The sequence below is a fragment of the Anomaloglossus baeobatrachus genome, chromosome 5 (assembly GCF_048569485.1).
Source record: "Anomaloglossus baeobatrachus isolate aAnoBae1 chromosome 5, aAnoBae1.hap1, whole genome shotgun sequence".
NCBI lineage: Eukaryota > Metazoa > Chordata > Amphibia > Anura > Aromobatidae > Anomaloglossus > Anomaloglossus baeobatrachus.
In genome coordinates, this window is record NC_134357.1 from 519,879,810 (window position 1) to 519,901,236 (window position 21,427).

At 45.2% G+C, this 21,427-nt stretch overlaps 1 protein-coding gene across 2 annotated transcripts; it reads left to right on the plus strand.

Moving 5' to 3' along the window:
* Positions 1-1,332: 1,332 nt before the first annotated feature.
* LOC142312050 (uncharacterized) lies at positions 1,333-20,777 on the plus strand. 2 transcript variants are annotated; one of them, XM_075350925.1, is made up of 7 exons: positions 1,333-1,417; positions 1,510-1,788; positions 1,918-2,097; positions 2,179-2,302; positions 2,386-2,483; positions 4,594-4,684; positions 18,786-20,777. In XM_075350925.1, exons 2-7 carry the CDS (start codon positions 1,711-1,713, stop codon positions 19,697-19,699), a joined length of 1,485 nt encoding a protein of 494 aa, XP_075207040.1. In that variant the 5' UTR covers positions 1,333-1,417; positions 1,510-1,710; the 3' UTR covers positions 19,700-20,777. The 2 variants fall into 2 exon arrangements, with proteins under 2 accessions (XP_075207040.1, XP_075207041.1); XM_075350926.1 differs by having other exon boundaries at positions 1,644-1,788.
* The last annotated feature ends 650 nt before the right edge of the window (positions 20,778-21,427 follow it).

The window sequence follows — 21,427 nt, forward strand, 5'->3', positions numbered from 1 at the left end:
CTCATTGCAATTAAAAACTGCTGTGGGTGGAGAGGGGTAACCAAGGGCTTTCTTATATAGGAGATGGAAAAAACATGATGCGCAGCCTTATCCTTATATAGTATACATTTTTTGGCTTGCACTCATAATAATAAATATATATATATATATATATATATATATGCATATGTATATATATATATATATATGTATATGCATATGTATATATATATATATAATATATTAGTGCTCACTTCAGTTATCCTATTCAGTTATATGTAGTTTTTTTTTTTAATGTGAACACAGCTCCGCCCCTTTCGGCCATGTTTTTTCCATCTCCTATATAAGAAAGTCCTTGGTTACCCCTCTCCACCCACAGCAGTTTTTGATTGCAATGAGATGACACACAGTTAGGGTCACAGAGCTAGGGACCCCAATATAGTGATATACCTTGACGAGGTTTTGGGGCTCAGTTACATTGATCAATGCAATTGCTAAATATCTCCTTTTTCCTAATATTCATGGCAGGTATGCAATTCATTATTCACATGTTCAAGTTAGCAAGTAGCATTTTTCATTGTATTTTCCAATATTTTTCCATATGCTTGAGGCATTATACATTTTTGATTTGGGCATCTGGAAGACAACACTGTTTTCGTCGTGAGATGATGTCCGGTCGGCAGATAGTGGCTACGGTTCCTCTCAGTCCGGAATCCCCCACAACCACTACTCTCCTTTTCCTCTTCTCCGCAGCGCTTTTTTCCCTCCTTTGAAGAGACTTCTGATTGCTTACTGGAGTGTTCTTTGTGGGCAAAGAACTTTTTTGATGTACATCTTCCTAGTTGTCCTGCCTGAAAGCCTGGTAGTGGTTCTTCAGTAGGTAGCATGGGTGCTGACTGCCTCCTCATCCTCCCGTTTCTTTTGGTCACATACTTCCATTTCTCTATTCGTCAGGTACATAAAGGTGCTTCTCTTCTAACATTCCGAAAAGCTTTTCATGTGACCTCTGACTCCTCCCCTCCATGTGACATCATCACAGGTCCTGTAAGCACAGATCAGCCATATAGCTATGATTGAGCCTAGAATGTATGGGCTCCTTCCAGTTTAGTGGGCGTGACAATGTTTCCTCCTGTCCACTATAATAATGCAAGGGGGGCTTCGCTCCCCCCTGCACCCTTTCCCACCTGGGGGGGGTCTTACCCCTACTTATATTATAAACAACTCCATGCCCACGTGGACTTAGAAAAAGAATGTGTCTGGAAACATCCGGGCTGCATTTTGAACACACCTCTATCACATGACAAATTACATTGTACCTGAAAGGAGGCCATACATTCTAGCATCTACCATATATCTAGTGTGCGGCTCTGCAGGTGGAGGTATGTGGAGAGTCCCCATTACTGGGCGCATTAACCCCTTCATTACTGAGATTATTATGGTGAGATATAATTACATTTTTAGATTATTAGTTCTGTGTCTTTGGTGCTGTATTGGAGATATTCTGTGATAAATCTCTGTGTGTGACTATAGGTGGATTGTGTGTTATACCGGGGACAGGACGGGGCCAGGACTGGATGTAGAGATCATGTGAAGCCGGTAACAGCTCCGGAGATTTCTTACATGGGATCTTTATGATGTTACATCATCACTTTCTCCCCATTCAGGTCCCTACAATATCGGATCCTCTCAGATCTTCTATATAAGAGAATTTTCCTGATTGACCCATCAAGGATGGATAGGGACAGGGACAAGATGGCGGAGAGGATATTACACCTCACCCTAGAGATCCTCTTCCGGCTTACTGGAGAGGTGAGAGATTCTGATGACGTCACATTACATCATTCTTATCTATGGGAATAACAGATGGACAGAACTGGAGAGGTGAGGACTCTGGAAATGTCTGTAGTGAGATTTATTAATGTGTCTCTCCATATCCAGGATTACACAGTGGTGAAGAAGACCTCTTGTGAGTGCTGTCAGGACCCTGTGTCTGAGGGATGGGGAAGACCTCTGAGCCCAATCACGGGGCCTCCACCTCACCCCCCAATACATGAGGACATCAATGACCCGAAGATCCTAGAACTCATCTACAAGATGATTGAGCTGCTGACTGGAGAGGTGACACTGCTGGGAATGCTGGGACATTATACAGTAACGCTATGAAGGGATCGGGGATGACGGTATCATTGTATGTGTCAGGTTCCTATAAGGTGTCAGGACGTCACCGTCTATTTCTCCATGGAGGAGTGGGAGTATTTAGAAGGACACAAAGATTTGTACAAGGACGTCATGATGGAGGTTCCCCAGCCCCTCACATCACCAGGTAATAGACAGGACTAAATACAGGCGGTCTATAACTATCTGTATGTAAAGAATGAATTCAATCCCTGTATGTGTTTCCTCCAGTTCTATCCAGTGAGAGGACAACACCAGAGAGATGTCCCCGTCCTCTTCTTCCACAGGACTGTAAACAAGAAAATCCCGATGTTCCCGAGGATCATCAGGTAGTTGGAGAGAAGGTGTCATGAAATCTCCCTATGATGTGTAGACGGCTGTGAAGGTCTTGTGCTCAGTCTTGTTTTATCCACCAGTATTATACACTGTGCGGCCAATTTATTAGAAAGACCGTCGCTTTCATAATTGGAGCTTTAACTTATGAAATTTAGATCCCTGACCTGAGAATGCAGCATAAAATCTATTGAGTACAATTTCCATGGATAAGTTTCAGTGTGATTTATAAATGAGGTGTAGCAGCCAGGGGGCAGGGGTTATCAGGCACGGTGGATCGTGTACCTGCGTTACTCGTCAATGGGCCGGTGTGGTGGTTTGGGATGTCGCAGTGGCCTGCCCGGCTTTGTGCCCCAAGGTGTACACCAATAAGGAAGGAAGATGATGGGGGTAGTAGTAGGGTGAATGTCGTGGCGCCACCTGCGGTATGCGGCCAGGGATTAGCCGCCACTGCTTTCGCTGTCCTCCGGGGCAGATGGTAGTAGCAGCCAGAGATGGTATCACTCCCCACAGGTGGAGCGGGCCCCGGGAAGGATGATAAGGGGAGTAGTGATGGCGTTTGGCACCAAGGCGCGGGGCGGTGGTGCCGGTAATAAAGAGTCCAAGTCTGCTGCTGCAGTTCCACGCGTCTTTACTCACTCTATAGTACTGCTTGCCCAGGTAGTACCATTCACTTGCTGTGATGTGTCCCGTTGACCTCGGATAAGTTAGGAGATGTCACCGGTGTTTAAAAGAAAAAGAAAGTCCTTTCTCAAAGTTGCCCTTCCTGCTGGTAGAAACCTAGGCTGGGCACTCCGCTCCAAGCCGCAGGCCCTGTGAAGAGAAGAAAGTGGTGCTGGTGTCATGTCCCAGAACTGATGTCTCAGGTAGACTGACTAGTGATTGTGTGAGTTTGCTCCTATTTCTACCCCAAGTGGAGCCCACCCCCCCAGGTGGTTGTCCTAGTGAACAGGGCAGTCCCAAGCTCTGTGTTGGCCACCCCCCCTGCCTACCCTAGTCCAGCTCCCCTGAGAGAAGGGTGCTAAGCTTTATGTAAAGTGTGAATGTGGAACACCGGTGATTAACCCCCTCCTTACCTCTAGGCGAATACCGCAGCTTAAATGAGCTAGAATACTCTGTGGCGACTGGAGCGTCAGGGGCGCCACAGAGGTAATCAATACCAAATTACTAGAACCAGTATTTCAAAAGCTGTCCATCAAGATATGAAGAATAATTCTAATGAATACTCTTGACACTGTCATGTAAAGTTCAGCTGATTACAATGCTGGTGAGTGATACTTGTTGATGGGAGTTTGGACATAATAGCTTCTCTTAGCATTGTGACCGTTGAAGTACATCCATTCATGTGTTCACCTTTTGGTCCTTTCTGGACATGAATGTTGTTTTCTTATTGTTTGCAAAATTTTGGGGCGATTGCATCGCTACGCAATTTTTAATTAATTGAATAAAGGTTATGTATTATTTTTCTATGTAGTTGCTGCTAATATACATCCATTCATGGGAGGTCGTGATGTTGATGTTTTGGCAGAAGAACAATGCACCATGTCATACGGGATCTGTAGTCATGGATTGCAAGGAGTTGTCTGCTTCTTCGGCCTTCACACTCCTGCGTTCTTAATCCTATGAAGCATTTCTTAGACAAGATAGAACGAGCTGTTCAGTACCTCCATCTAATCTGTGGCAACTGCATACAGCTATCCTGTCCACAAGGGAGAATATTCCTGCAGAACAATCTTAACATCTGATGCAAACTACTCAATGTCAAATTACTTTACCTCTAAAGACCAAAGCGGTTCACCATGTTACTACATGGGTGTCTCTAATAATGTGGAAATTCAGTGTATGGTTTATACTTGGTGGAGATGACAGGATAAAGCTGATCATAGACATTAGATGTTGTCTGGATCTTCTCACAATTTTCTGGTTATGGAGACTGCTGGTTACAATTAGGAGGCGACAGGTTGGATTATACAGGAGACCTGCAGCTCTGTGATATCTACTGCAGTTGTTTTAATTTGTGGTTGTCATGTTAATTTAATATCTTTTCTGGTATCCTAAATAATTTCATCCAACATCTGTCTGTGACTTCTACAATATTTGTTTCAGGGTGAAGATCTGACCCATATTAATACTACAGAGACATATGTGAGGGGTGATGAGCGGTGTAAAGAGAAGATTCCTACAGATAACTGCGCAGGTGAGTAGTGACCTCTAAATGCAGAGAAGTCATAGATTTTACTCAGTCACCGGCTGCTACTATTATTTGTTGACTCTTTTATTGTGTGTTACTCAATTATTTTTCTTATTTGGATTTTATTGGCTGAAAAATCTAAAAATGAATACATAAAAAGAATAAATTCTATTTACTTGGTTATTTTAGCAATATACAAACTTTAACACATAGAAATAAATGCAAATCAGATTTTTAACTCTTTCACCATCGAGGACGTAACGGTACGTCCTATGTCATGAAGGAGTAATCACTGCCGGCTTCTGTGATAAGCCGCAGCAGACTTGCTGATTTGTACAGTAGGCATGTGTGCCTCGCAGGTGCAGGTGGATCTGCGATCCACTCGCGCCTGTTAACCCCTTTAATTGTGCTGTCAACATATGACAGCACAATTTAAATACCCGCAGCAAGGATCGCGCCTTTCCCCACTGCCATCGGAGGCCCCGTGACACGATTACAGGGTCATGTGATGACTCCTGTCGCTATCATGTCGTAGTTCTTGTTACAGCCAGCAGAGCACTGGCTGTAAGAAGAACAGAGCATTTCTCCTGATCAGGGTGACGATGCTATGATAAGGAGAAATAAAGAGGCGATCAGTCTGCTTATCCTTATAGTCCCCCAGAAGGATTAGTAAAATAAAATTTAAAAAAAGTAAAAAAAAAAAAAAGTTTTAAAAAACTAAAAAATACTAAAAGTTCAAATCACCACCATTCGTCCCATTGAAAATTAAAGGGTTAAAAAATAAAAATTATACACACATTTTGAATCGCCGCGTTCAGAAACGCCCGATCAATCAAACTATATAAAATCAATTAATCTAATCAGTAAATGGTGTAGTAGCAAAAAATTTCCAAACAACACAATTATGTTTTTTGTTCGTTGCAAATTTTACGCAAATTGTAATAACAGGCTCAAAAATAATCAAAACGTAGCATATGCGCAGAAATGGTACCATTAAAAATGTCAGCTAGAGACGCAAAAAATAAGCCATCACTGAGCCCCTTATCCCGAAAAATGAAAATGCCATGGGTTGCGGAAAATGGCGCAAAAAGTGCGCTACTTTTATAGGACAAACTTCTGGATTTTCTTTAACCCCTTAGATCAGGGGTGGGGAACCTTTTTACTGCCGGGGGCCATTTGGAATTTTCTACCAACCTTCGGGGGCCGCACAAAATTATCAACTTGAAAAGGACCAGGCTATATTTGGTCAAACAATTAATGAACTCACCCCTAATGTGGTGGCCGGAGCGGCTGTGATATTTGGTGATATTGATCATTTTGTTTCTCACAACTGCTTTTCCAGGTTTGTCTTGGTCTGGAGAGGCTGGGGGCATACACATCACAGAACAAGCTGGGGCATATACATCCCAGGAGACACTATGGCATACACATCACAGGAGACACTGAGGCATACACATCATAGGAGACACTGAGGCATATACATCCCAGGAGACACTGAGGCATACACATCACAGGAGACACTGAGGCATATACATCACAGGAGACACTGAGGCATACACATCACAGGAGACACTGAGGCATACACATCACAGGAGACACTGAGGCATACACATCACAGGAGACACTGAGGCATACACATCACAGGAGACACTGAGGCATACACATCACAGGAGACACTGAGGCATACACATCACAGGAGACACTGAGGCATACACATCACAGGAGACACTGAGGCATACACATCACAGGAGACACTGAGGCATACACATCACAGGAGACACTGAGGCATACACATCACAGGAGACACTGAGGCATACACATCACAGGAGACACTGAGGCATACACATCACAGGAGACACTGAGGCATATACATCACAGGAGACACTGAGGCATATACATCAAAGAAAAGGCTGGGGCATATACATCACAGGAGAGGTTGGGGCGTATACATCACAGGAGGAGCGTATAGATCACAGGAGGGGTGTATACATCCCAGGAGATGCTGAGCATGGACAGCACTAGTGGCGGGCACAGACAGCACTAGGTGCAGCACGAACAGCACTAGGCGGCACAACGGACCGCACGAGGTGGCACAACGGGCAGCACTAGGTGGCACAACGGGCAGCACTAGGTGGCACAACGGACAGCACTAGGTGGCACAACGGACAGCACTAGCTGGCAGCACAGAGAGCACTAGCTGGCAGCACAGAGAGCGCTAGCTGGCAGCACAGAGGGCGCTAGTTGGCAGCACAGAGCGCTAGTTGGCAGCACAGACAGCGCTAGTTGGCAGCACAGACAGCGCTAGTTGGCAACACAGACAGCGCTAGTTGGCAGCACAGACAGCGCTAGTTGGCAGCACAGAGAGCACTAGCTGGCAGCACGGAGAGCACTAGTTGGCAGCACAGAGAGCACTAGCTGGCACAACGGACAGCACTAGTTGGCAGCACAGACAGCGCTAGGTGGCAGCACGGACAGCGCTAGGTGGCAGCACGGACAGCGCTAGGTGGCAGCACGGACAGCGCTAGGTGGCAGCACGGACAGCGCTAGGTGGCAGCACGGACAGCGCTAGCTGGCAGCACAGAGAGCACTAGTTAGCAGCACAGAGAGCACTAGCTGGCACAACGGACAGCACTAGGTGGCAGCACAGAGAGCACTAGCTGGCAGCACAGAGATCACCAGTTGGCAGCACAGAGGGCGCTAGTTGTCAGCACAGACAGCGCTAGTTGTCAGCACAGACAGCGCTAGTTGTCAGCACGGACAGCGCTAGTTGGCAGCACGGACAGCGCTAGTTGGCAGCACGGACAGCGCTAGTTGGCAGCACGGACAACGCTAGTTGGCAGCACGGACAGCGCTAACTGGCAGCACGGACAGCGCTAGCTGGCAGCACGGAGAGCACTAGTTAGCAGCACGGAGAGCACTAGCTGGCACAACGGACAGCACTAGGTGGCAGCACAGACAGCGCTAGTTGCTAGCACAGACAGCGCTAGTTGCTAGCACAGACAGCGCTAGTTGCTAGCACAGACAGCGCTAGTTGCTAGCACAGACAGCGCTAGTTGCTAGCACAGAGAGCATTAGTTGCTAGCACAGAGAGTGCTAGTTGGCAGCACAGAGGGCGCTAGTTGCTAGCACAGACAGCGCTAGTTGCTAGCACAGACAGCGCTAGTTGCTAGCACAGACAGCGCTAGTTGCTAGCACAGACAGCGCTAGTTGCTAGCACAGACAGCGCTAGTTGCTAGCACAAAGAGTGCTAGTTGTCAGCACAGAGCGCTAGTTGTCAGCACAGAGCGCGCTAGTTGTCAGCACAGACAGCGCTAGTTGGCAGCACAGACAGCGCTAGTTGGCAGCACAGACAGCGCTAGTTGGCAGCACAGACAGCGCTAGTTGGCAGCACAGACAGCGCTAGTTGCTAGCACAGACAGCGCTAGTTGCTAGCACAGACAGCGCTAGTTGCTAGCACAGACAGCGCTAGTTGCTAGCACAGACAGCGCTAGTTGCTAGCACAGACAGCGCTAGTTGCTAGCACAGACAGCGCTAGTTGCTAGCACAGAGAGCGCTAGTTGCTAGCACAGAGAGCGCTAGTTGCTAGCACAGAGAGCGCTAGTTGCTAGCACAGAGAGCGCTAGTTGCTAGCACAGAGAGCGCTAGTTGCTAGCACAGAGAGCGCTAGTTGCTAGCACAGAGAGCGCTAGTTGCTAGCACAGAGAGCGCTAGTTGCTAGCACAGAGAGCGCTAGTTGCTAGCACAGAGAGCGCTAGTTGCTAGCACAGAGAGCGCTAGTTGCTAGCACAGAGAGCGCTAGTTGCTAGCACAGAGAGCGCTAGTTGCTAGCACAGAGAGCGCTAGTTGCTAGCACAGAGAGCGCTAGTTGGCAGCACAGAGAGCGCTAGTTGGCAGCACAGAGAGCACTAGCTGGCACAACGGACAGCACTAGGTGGCAGCACAGAGAGCACTAGCTGGCAGCACAGAGATCACCAGTTGTCAGCACAGAGGGCGCCAGTTGTCAGCACAGAGCGCTAGTTGTCAGCACAGAGCGCTAGTTGTCAGCACAGACAGCGCTAGTTGTCAGCACAGACAGCGCTAGTTGTCAGCACAGACAGCGCTAGTTGTCAGCACAGACAGCGCTAGTTGGCAGCACGGAGAGCGCTAGGTGGCAGCACGGAGAGCACTAGGTGGAAGCCGGTGGGGGCACTAGGTGGCAGCACGGAGAGCACTAGGTGGCAGCTCGGAGAGCACTAGGTGGCAGCTCGGAGAGCACTAGGTGGCAGCCGGCTTGGGCACTAGGTGGCAGCACGGAGAGCACTAGGTGGCAGCACAAAGAGCACTAGGTGGCAGCACAAAGAGCACTAGGTGGCAGCACAAAGAGCACTGACAGTGACAGCATTAGAAGGCAACACGGAGAGCATTAAGTGACTACTTGGAGGCAGCAGGGAGAGGCACTATGTGGCAGCACTGACAGCACTAGGAGGCTGCACAGATTACACAGTATTGAGGGGTTACACACAGTACTAGGGGGTACACAGCACTTGGGGCTATACACAGTACTAGGGGGGGTACAGAGCGCTGGATGAGGGGCAGCGATGGGTTGTATACTCACAATACTAGGGGAGGAGGAGTCACACAGCACAGGTCCGGGAGGCATGTACAGCAGGGAGGCATCTGCTGCACCTCTTCTGCTGTGACAGGAGCACAGCGCGCTGCTTACCCCGCCCACAAGGTAAACTCTCAGCACTCGAGCACAGGCCCGGGTTCAGTCTAGAATGTACGGGCTGTAGTCAGGTCCCGAAAAGAGCACGTACATTCTAGTACGGGCTGCAATCAGGATCTGGAAAAAGCCTGTACATTCTAGCATCTACCCAGAACGCACTGGTATTTTAAAGGGCCGGCGGCCGGCAAAAGCACTAGGGTAGCCTGGAATGTGCCCGGGGGCCGCATTAAATGTCATCGCGGGCCGCATACGGCCCCCGGGCCGGAGGTTCCCCACCCCTGCCTTAGATAAAAGTAAACCTATACATGTTTGGTATAGAAAAACAATAGTAATCCAGCTCACCACATTTTTCCTGAAAGCTATATCCTGGGGGCAGTGCACAGACTCAATGGAGGCAATCCAGATAAGAAAAAAGCGTGGGTCCAGCATCAAAGTCTACAGAAAAATATCCAAGTAAAATCAAAGACTTTTATTAGTTCTATTAAAACGCAAAAAAAAAATCAATGTGTGAAAAATTACATGGCGAATGAAACAAGTAGATGTTTGGTGTCTACCAACTCATACCGACCTGAGGCATCACACTGACACTCTATGAATAAAATACCCCAAAAACAATCTTGCAATCGCACTTTTTTTGCAATTTTTCCACACTTGGAATTTTTTTGCCATTTTCCAGTACACTATATATGGTAAAAGTTATGGTTTCATTTAAAAGTACAACTCGTCCTGCAAAAAACAAGCCCTCATATGGCAAGATTGACAGAAAAATAAAAAAGTTACGGCTTTCGGAAGAAGGGGAGCAAAAAACAATAACGAAAAACAACAACAAAAAAAACCCGCCCGGTTACACATTTCATAACTAACTGTAGTTCTGATGTTTTTATCCTTTGAAAATTGACTGTACAGGTTAATTCATATTTTTGATAGGTTGAACTTTTACAGACTTGGTGATACTAAATCTGTTGATTTTATTTCTTCATTTTTTAGAAAGGTTTTGTTTTTTTACTTTAGTTTTTAGTCGGTTCTACCTTTGCGCATGCTCAGAAAGGCAGCGGTGATGCAGGGCTCAGCCAGCTGCAAAATTTGCAAAGCGCCAATAGGAACGTCACTTTTGCAAATCATGTAATTCATTCCCGTAGAGGCGTGGTTAAACAATGAAATGCAGGATAATTTGGGGAAATCAACCAATAGTTGTCTTTACTCCTTACAAGTTATTGATAACTTGGCAGATAACAAATTAAATCTACATCAACAATTCAGATTTTTTTTTTCTTGGTAGAGTAAGGCTATGTGTGCACTTTGCATTTTTTCATGCGTTTCCGCAGCGTTTTCAACTGCAGCGTTTTAATGCAAAAATGCATGCATTTTGATTTTCGCGCAAAGTCTATGGGAAATAGGGATTTCTTGTGCGCACAATGCTGTTAAAAACGATGCGTTTTTGATGCCGAAATTTTGTCAAAATACCTGCATTTAAAGAAGCAACATGTCAATTGTGTTTGCCATTTTGGCAGCGTTTTGCTAACATTAGAGTCAATGACATGTTTCAAAACGCATCCTTAATCACAATCCAAGCAATTCACATGCTTTTTTATGCAGAAAGCATGCTTTTTGATAATATAATGTCAAAAACGCATGCATTTATTTTAAGGGCAGGATATGTCCCTTTACACACACACATAGTCCGACAATTAAATTAATGAAAATTTAATTTTATACATAAATATTAGAACATAGTTATCATTTTAATAAAATTAGATATTTCGTGTATGATTTTATTCAAGATATTTATAATTTTTTTCCCTTTTTTTCCCCTTTTTTTTCATAGTGTTTGAATGTTTAAACTTTATTTAGTAGTGTATTTGTATTCAAAACGCATCTGACTTTAAGCAATGGAAAAGCAGGTGAAATGCGGTAAAAACGCGGCCAAAACGCGGTAAAAACTCAAGCGTATATTTAACGTTTTTGTGGACAAAACCAAATTTGACAAAGGCAATTTCTGCCAGAGGATACGTTTAGAACTGCAACTAACTCAACGCAAAGTGCGCACACAGCCTAAAAGGCTTTGTTAATTTTTTTTCCCAATCCAAGATCAACAGAAGTGTCCACTTCCCAGTAGAACAGCTGAAAGGGATCAGGTCAATGGAAAGGCAGCCGAGGAGGCACATTTTAACTATTCCCTGACTTGACAACTTTCTTTCTTATTGCTTTAATGGGACCATGAGAGATGATTTATAAATTAATATTAACAATTACCAGACACCCAAAAAAACAATGGATTTCCCATAGACCTTCCTGTGAACCAGAATCCTTTTTAAATAAGGTTTCAGAGGATATTTAAAATCAATCCTCTTCTTTAAGAGGTTGGCAATGACAGAATCCGCAATCTGTTCTGTGGTTGACGGCCTTTCCAGTGAACTAAGGGGTACTTTGCACACTACGACATTGCAAGCTGATGCTTGTGATGCCAAGCGCGATAGTACCCGCCCCCGTCGCAGCAGCGATATCTTGTGATCGCTGCTGTAGCGAACATTATCGCTACGGCAGCTTCACATGCACTTACCAGCCCTGCGACGTCGCTCTGGCCAGCGACCCGCCTCCTTCCTAAGGGGGCGGGTCATGCAGCGTCACAGCAACGTCACACGGTAGGCGGCCAATAGAAGCGGAGGGGCGGAGATGAGCGGGACGTAAACATCCCGCCCACCTCCGTCCTTCCGCATAGCCGGCGTGAGCCGCGGTGACGCAGGTAAGCTGATGTTCCTCGCTCCTGCGGCTTCTCACACAGCGATGTGTGCTGCCGCAGGGGAACGAGGAACAACATCGTACCGTCGCTCCCATGCAATTATGAAAATGACGGACACTACACCGATGATACGATTACGATGCTTTTGCGCTCGTTAATCGTATCAAAAACGTTTTACACACTACGATATCGACAGCGACGCCGGATGTGCGTCACTTTCGATTTGACCCCACCGACATCGCAGCTGCGATGTCGTAGTGTGCAAAGTAGGGTACCTTTTTTCTTTTCCAAAATCAATAATCTTTTAGATATCGAATTCCTGATGATAATCAACAATAACTGGAAGAGGAAAAGATGTAGTTGGATGCATAGAGGAGTAATCTAGTTGAAATAAGGAATTTTTGAATACTTTAGAAATCTTGAAAGGATCAGAAAGTTGGAGATGGATTAATAATTGTAATATTCTTATTTAGGGCTATAAAAATACGGTCAAGTCAGTAGAAAAGAACCTTTTTTGGTCTTATTTCCTATATTAAAGAGAGACCCATAGATCTCCTCCTGACAGTTGCTTTCATCAGTGTGTTACCAGTCTCTTACATTTCTCTGAATTTATTGCTAAATAGTATTCAAAAGATCAGATATAGTAGCAGAATCCTGAGTAGCAACCTTTTAGCGGAGAGAGGTTCAACCTTTGTTTTGTTATGAATCAGCTTTAAAGATTATTCTGGATAACATAGATATGAACTACAGACCTGACCCATCAGACATGATCACATTGAACAAACAAATCAATAAGTGGAGTCTGGTATATGATACTGTCATACAATGTTCGGCTCTGCACGCACCTAGTGGCACCGTGTCGTCAGACTCTGTTCACACCACAGAGTCTGACAGGCAACTTGAGGCTTCTGAATTGTTCAGCCAGAGCTGGGTGTCGGCTGATTCAGGTTCACTGGTCTACAGGCCTGTAGGAGTTAATTACAGACTGGTGAGCAGGAACGAGGAGCTCAAATTGCTAATTGCCATGTGCAGCTGTCTCTTTCCTATTTAAGGCACATCTTTTTTCCAGTATGCACCGATGAAAGTTTCAACATACGCTTCAGTGATCCCAGTTTTGGTGGTGACCCTGTTTATTGTGATCTGTGTTGCAATTTTTAGTGGCATGAACGTTTCCATGTTGTGCTTTACTTTCTTCCCATTTTCGTTGTTTCCCTGTACACATATTGTCTCTCCTATGTGTTTTGAGTGCAGTGTGTACGAATTTTTGTTCTCCCTTGTCCGTGTTGTTTTGTGGGGTTTTGTTATTGTGTTTTCCAGCCCGCCCCAAGTGGGAGTAAGATCAGGGCTCGGACAGGAGTTAGGGTCACTCTGGGGGATTGGACCTGGCTACCATCAAGCCTACCTTCAAGATAAGGGACAGCACAGGATCTCGAGTCTGAGGGCCAGCCTAGAGGCCCTAGAGGTCAATATATACACCGTGACAGATACATAGAGCCTGTACAAGGCAAATGCATTAATCTCTTCCACTACAAGTTGCACATGGTCCATATTATCTGCATTTTTCTGTTATACTGTTTTGATTTTGCCTATCAGGAAAGTGAGGCAAGCAGTCGGCGTGTGATAACCATAATATTATTAGTATTTACCAATAAACCTCTATGCAGAAATTTTAACACCCAGCTCACAATAGTTGCCATCTAAAAGTTTACAGCTGATGGGCAAGAGATAGTCAACGATGGAACTAGGTAACAAACAGAGGTCCGACAGATGGACGTCTAAAGAAGTGTAAGCATATCAGGAGCAAAGCCAAGGTCAATATCCATAAGCAGTTGAAGTTCCAGGAAGGCAGGCAATAGAAAAGTCAACAACAGTCTGGAGTTCAACAACAGACAGGAGAAAATCTTGTAGCATTATTCACAATCACAAAATAGAGCCAGGTTGTCTAACCAAATATCTGTAAAAAAGAGATTGTAACGCCCCTGGACTATCAGGTCATCACAGGGTATTGTGCAATCTGCCCTCCCATGCAATATCCACCTCCTTCTTGGTTATGGGTCCCCAACTATATGGTGTTGCCTACATCAGCTGATTAAAATCCTAGGTACAATCTGCACCACACCCACCAGACACACCAGTGGACGGCCTGAGTGGAATAGGGTCACCCACTTGGGGGGTTGGTTAGGGGAAGTCAGGAGTGTCAGGAGAAGGGAGAAGTAGTTTGGAAGTGAAGGAGAGAGGAGGTCAGGAGCAGGGCTCCTAGGAAGCCATCTAGGTAGCAGACGGTGTTCTGGGCCTAGAGAAGCTGGACCCCCCGGTCGCAGGGGATCGTGACAAGGGACACGCAACTGTCGAGGAGGACAGCCGGCGGCCTTGTACCATCACCGGGCTGGGATCAGGGCACGACTGGGTACGTGGACCCTAGGTCAGGGAGTAGCTTCAGGCAACCTGACAATTTACCCGACGAGAACGGAGCCTTCAAGATCCGCTCTCCACCCGCTCCAAAATCGCGGTACTAGCGCAACGAGGGGGATAGGACTTTCTACTCAAATGGTCCAGAAAATCCCAAGCGTGAACCCTGAGAGCAAGCTCCCACATTTAGCCATAGTGGGGAGCGGGACCCGGTAAGTTCCATACTACCGGGACCAACAGAGAAGTAAACTTAGTGCCAGGAGGCAGGTCACGGATCACCAGGCAGCACCATTGGGGACGGGACCTGAACTAGCTCCCCTCAGCGGCAGCGGTATCCAGAACTTTGGTTTATCAAGTTGTCGGTGTCAGCTTTATGGACTGAGTGAGTATGCAAGTGACCCCTTTCACTCCCCACGGCACTCCCCGAACACCATCACCGAGTATTGGGGCATCCCTCTACCTGTGGAGGGTTCCAACACCTGGCTGCCCCACTCCATCACCCCCGGGTACTCCCTACTGCAGCGGTGGTACTCCACATTACCACATACTTCGGGTGGCGTCACAAACTCTAACACAATACCCTGAACATACCCCCTTCATTTTAGTGGCCGCACTACCCGTGGGTCTGGACACCCCTCGAGCCACCGCGGATCGGGATCCGAGCAGCCCGGCTGCTGACACGGGGGCGGCACACCATCAACAATACGCATGGTTCAAACAGCATCCTTACTAGCCTGACAATGGATTGATTGTATTATGGTGGTTGGTGAGAAGTGACAGCAAAGAGGCAACATAAGAACAATACAGCGTAATCAGTAGCTGTATTCCAGTTATTATTGAAATACTGTTTCATATGATATTTTGAATGTGCTACTTTATGCAAAAAGATAAAACTTTGATGCAGAAATAGTCAAACGTTTCTGTTAGGAATATCGGTTTGAATTAGTTTAAGCCAGGTGACCTACCCAAGAACCAGGAAGTAGAAACCATAGTGTCACCGGAGTAACAGGAAAGGAGGGTGACTGGATGGGAGACCCTATGCTGACCCTCAGACTAAGCGTACCCCAGGCTTAAAGTTAGCGAGGTCTGGGCCTCCATCATCTCCCTGTGTCTTGTCATTGTGCCTGATGGTAAGTCCCCTTCCAAAACCCACACCCGAGGGAAGGAAAGTAACAAAACAAGCTACCTTCACACACACCAACACAACAGACAGCGGTAGTAGCAGCACAAAGCACCTCCTCACAGGTCCAGGCCTGGCTCCAGACTGAATTAAATAACCAGTACCCTTTGCTCGGAGCAGAGGGTTTTTGTCCAGGCCGGAGCTGGTCATCAGAGCAATCACCTGGGCAGAGTTAATGAGTTTCCAGCTAGCAAGGAAAACTGACATTAACTCTGCGACTACCAAATGAAAAGCATACGTTTAATGTGTGAGGCCTCAGATGATAAGAACCCCTGAGCCTGTCTCATACCTCACCAAGAGGTGACTGTGACAGTATCCCCCCCCCTTTACCAAGAGGCCTCAGTACTCTCAAGACCATACACCACCTGAAAATGCAAAAATGTGGTCCCAACCACTGGCACTCACCTGTCATGTGAACAGCGCCCAGCGGTTACTCGGAATTTATGCAGGAGCTGCAGAAAACTATGACAACTCAAAAATGCACCTGTGTACGACGTTGTGAGTGTTCAGCACTGGGTTTGCTCCAACCGAACGGCCTGAGCTCACATAATGTCCGCAACCAGGACCGAGGAGCCCAAAACCCCCGACATCATTCACACACAGGTCTGGACCTGGGCGTTTATTCCCATGCGTACATTTGATGGAACTGGGTAATTCCCCAGATGGACCTTCTACAGAGGTACAACTACTAGGATGTATCACGTTACACTCCGAAATCCTGGCCACTCTATTACAACTAACTTTCCAGGGGGACACCAAAGCCTAGGATTAACTAGAGGAGTGCGAAGATTATTCCTCCCATGTGCCACAGATGCTGTGGGTGGCACCGAGGGAAAAATAGAAGCAACTATAATGCCCTGGTCACCCTGCTCAAAGCGACTAGAAAAGCACTTATTACTAGGAGGTGGAACCTGTTTGGGGCGAGACGGGCATACCTCAATAAAATGACCCTCATGTCCACAGTAGAAACAGGTTCTTGTCCCACTGCGAACAGATACCGACTGACTGCGAGATGAGAGGCTCCCCCCAACTTGCATGGGCTCATCCTCCACTACATGTGGGACCTCCACCTCCAGCATGGCTATAGGGTCCCTGGTCTTGGTGGATCTTTCCATAAGGCATCTATCCACCCTGATGGTAAGAGACATGGCGGCCTCCAGTGACGTTGGTGTGGAGTACTGCAGTAAGGAGTCTCTGAGACGAACAGAGAACTCCTGAGCGAACTGACTGCTGAGAGCCGTATCGTTCCATAGGGTGTCCGTGGCCCACCTCCGGATCGCTGAACAATACTCTTCCACTGGCCGTGCCCCTTGCTGGAGGTTGCGGAGCTGGGCTTCCACTAGGGAGATTCCATCAGGCTCACCATAGACCAGGGCCAGAGCCACGAAGAAATCATCTATCGATTATATAGCCATAGAATTTGCCGGTAGACAGACAAAGCCCAGGATTGAGAATCACCCTGCAACAAAGACATAATGACACCCACACGCTGGGCCTCAGTCCCCTTAGAATGGGGACAACACCTAAAATGAAAACTTGTCAGGGAGGGCCACCTTAGGTTCAGGTGGAGATTGAGCTGCCACCAACAAGCCCACCACCTGCTGCAGCTGCTGCACCATCTCGGAGCGCAGACCCCTAACCTCGTCCGAGATCTTCTGCATCAGATTGGCCAAAGCTGCAGCCTGAGTCATACTGGCCGTAAAAAGGGAAAAAGGTTGGACTGGTTATTATGTCACTGGAGTGATGGGAAAGGGAGGGTGACTGGATGGGAGACCCTACACTGACTCTCAGACTAAGCATACCCTAAGCTTTCCCTTAACCCAGAAGTATCTTTAAAGGTAGCGAGGTGTGTCTCCCTGTCTCTTGTCCCTGATGGTAAAACCCCCTTCCACAACCCACCACCTGGGGGAAGAGCGAGGAAAAAGTAGAAAATCCCACTGACTAAACTGACGGGATAGAAACAAAACACCTAATACCAACAAAAGGGAACAACAAAAGGTGTACAGGGAGTGGAAACATAGAAAGGAGAAAGTAACAAAACAAGCTAGCTAGCTTCACACACATCAACACAACAGACGGTAACAGTAGCAGTAGTAGTAGCAGTAGTAGTAGCAGTAGCAGCAGCAGTAGCCACCGCAGAAAGTTCTGTGCCTTACTATACTCTTAGGTAAAGCTAATCTGTTACCCCCCCCTCCCCCCAGGGAAAGAAGGCGGATGAGTCTGATGGAAACACTGATGAGACAGACAGGGATAACAGAAATTCAGTCAAACAGCACACTCTCAAGAATAAACAGTAAGAAACTAAATGAAAAAGCAAAAGAAGTAATGCAGCAACAAAAGGATAACAGGGACTAACACCACAACCACACACAACAATAATATCACAACCACCAGAATGCCTGCATAAATCCACCTTTCCAGCCCAGGAATATAGCTGCCACTATAAGAACCATCCATCCAGCATTTATACGAGAGAGTGAATGTGACTGGCTTTCCCATAGCATGTGACCAAGGAGATTAACAAGCAGCCCAGCATAGATTAACTCTTGCTAGCCTGCCTATGAACTACAGGTCTGTGAGTTGATGCTCCAGTCACCCTGCACTGATCACACACATCAGGGAAGTCAGCAGGCAGAATGTATGAATGTGAAGTTTCCCCAGATCCTGATGCCATCATGACAGTCGGCTATGCTTGCAAAAACCTCATTGTGACACATATTGCTTCTCGTCTTTGCCCTGCTTGATGCTAGAAGACATGGAGCTGTGAGGTTGAGTATGAGACATTACACCACCTAATAACATGGACTTCCAATATACTTTAAGATTCACTGAACCTTTCACTATAAAACATTGTTGACAACAAATGAAGTGATTTTTTTGATTTTTATTTAGCCCAACTTCATGGTTTAACATCATAAATGTTTAGTTCTTTTGTCTACTTTTGCCATCAATCTTTTATTCAGTTGTTAATTTAATTTTACTGCAATTTTCATAGAAATAACAAAATATATTACATTTATCATTTCAAGGGAAAGTTATTAACAAATGATAAAATCAGTTTTATTCTTGGCAGATGATTGTACCTGCAGCTCCAAGAGACTTCTGATATTTTCAGATATTAAAGCAAATGATCATGACATCACTCCAGATACATGTGAAGTGCATGCCGCGGTACAAGACATAACTCGAACTCTATCACTTGGTCCTTTTCAACAATTCCTAACCATGGATACCTCACAGTCAGTTATGAAAAATAAAGCTAACAGAAGGGACTCGGAACATCAAATGGCTCATTCAACGAAGAAACGATTTTTATGCTCAGAGTGTGACAGATATTTTACAGCAAAATATTATCTTGATAAACATCAGAAAGTTCACACAGCCAAGAATGCATTTTCATGTTCAGACTGTGGGAAATGTTTTAGTGTTAAATCAAAACTTGTTATACATGAAAGAACACACACTGGGGAAAAGCCATTTTCATGTTCAGAATGTGGGAAATGTTTTAGCTATAAATCAGGCTTATTTAGACATCACAAAATTCACACAGGGGAGAAGCCATTTTTATGTGCAGAATGTGGGAAATGTTTTAGTGTTAAATCAAAACTTATTATACATCAAAGAACTCACACTGGGGAGAAGCCATATCCATGTTCAGAATGTGGGAAATGTTTTTCTCAGAAAGCTGATCTTGCTAAGCATCAGAGAATTCACACAGGGGAGAAGCCATTTTCATGTTCAGAATGTCAGAAATGCTTTAACCAGACATCAGAACTTGTTGCACATCTGAGAACTCACACAGGGGAGAAGCCATATTCATGCTCAGTATGTGGCAAGTCTTTTAACCGGACATCAGATTTTGCTAGACATAAGAGAATTCATGCAAGGAAAAAAACATTTTCATATTCAAAATATGGGAAAGATTTTAGCCACAGTTCAGATCTTGTAAAACATCAGGAAATTCATGCAGAAAAGAAGCCACTTTGATGCTGAGAATGTGGATATTGTAATAATGTGGATATGAATGTGAATATTATCTTAAGAAATCTTATTTTGTTGGACATCACAGTGTTTTCGAAGGGGAGAACCATTATCATATTTAAAATATGGAAAATGTTTCACTAGAAATCAGCTTTAGTTAGACATCAGAGACATCATCCAGGAGAGAAGCCATTTTCATGTAACGTACGTGGAAAGTATTTTGGTCAAAACTCACCTCTAATTGAAGATCAATGAACTCACAAAGGAAAAACATTTTCATGTTCAGGATGAGTTAAAATTTTAACTGCCAAATTACATATTCGTAAAAATTAAAGAAAAATCACACGACAGTAGACATTTTTTTCCAACAAAACCTAAAAATAAATTTCACTGTATATAGTCAGGTTGTTACATGTCACAAGAGAAGAGGAAAGCAGAAAATTTAGCACACTAATTGATGATAAAGAAATATATGCAAATACCAATAAACATTTGTTACTGAACATAAAATAACATACCTATTAAAGCACTTGAAATTGTTCCAGAGAAGGAAGCATTTTCCCAGAAACTTTGCAATTACACATGGTATAACATATGGTCACTAGATGGTCATGTCCTGTAGAAGTTGGGAGAAACGCACGTCGGGATGAAGGGACCTGCAAGATCACTACTGATGTTATTTGTCACTTGGGTCGTAATCTGATGTAATGCTACAACTGTTACATCGACTCAGTAAGGTTTTCTCCTTTACAGATCGTAGACGCTATCTAATGGCTATATATGTTATAATAGTTTATAACTGTAGTTACTACTTAGCCCCGTAGCTATATTGCGCTAGTAGTTACCTCTGTAATATTTCCCACTATTTGCACTTCATTTTATTTTTTTGTTATTTACTTGATACCATGTGATCTATCATACAATATCTACCTCATATAACTTGTATTTTTGCTTATATTATCTTAGGTCCTCATCGTATATTTATATACTGATATATTGTGCATGTTAGTGTAAGTAGCATTCTGTATACTTGGTGTACTTCTATTGCTATTTGTCAGGTCCCTCGTGTCTATTATCTGTATCATCCTCCTATTTTAATATTTATGTTTTAATATTATAAATAAAATTACAAATTTAACCTTGTGTTTTGATCACTTTCTTAGGGTTCTACTATGATTCCCTTTTGTTGTACCGTATTTTTCTGTTTATAAGACGCACTGGATTATAAGACGCATCCCAAATTTATTTACCAGCGTTATCAGATGGGAAGTTTTGCACTCATTGTTTGACTAGGGCATTCTGGTATTCTCTCTGCCATAGGAAGGAGAGATGGAAAGTTCTCCTTGTAACATGGATCAAGGAGGGTGAACAACCAGTAATCAGTGTTGACAAAAATGCGTGTAACGCAGGGGTCACAGGAAGGACAGGCAGGGGGTCACAGGAAGGACAGAGGGACATAAAGTTAGCCATGTGTCCCAGATTCCCAACAGGCAAAACTTCCCTATCCACACCAGGAGGATGACTGTGCATCTCCTACTCTCTCTTCTCCTGCTCTTCAGCCCACCCATGCTCATACCTCCCAAAATTTAAAGAAGAGAAAGAGGGACAAAGTCTGCGGCGTGCTACACGCGGCTAGGCAATTTTAGGACACGCCCCCCTAACCACACCCATTTTGCAATTTGCCACGCCCACATCCAATCCTTTTCAGCAATGCTGATCACATTGTTTAAGGCT

Excerpts from the sequence above, each read along its gene's own strand:
- LOC142312050 (XM_075350925.1), top strand. The coding sequence starts at position 1,711 with ATGGATAGGGACAGGGACAAGATGGCGGAGAGGATATTACACCTCACC. Across the intron at positions 2,303-2,385 it reads CCAGCCCCTCACATCACCAG|TTCTATCCAGTGAGAGGACA; the intron begins GTAATAGACAGG and ends TGTTTCCTCCAG. Across the intron at positions 2,484-4,593 it reads ATGTTCCCGAGGATCATCAG|GGTGAAGATCTGACCCATAT; the intron begins GTAGTTGGAGAG and ends TATTTGTTTCAG.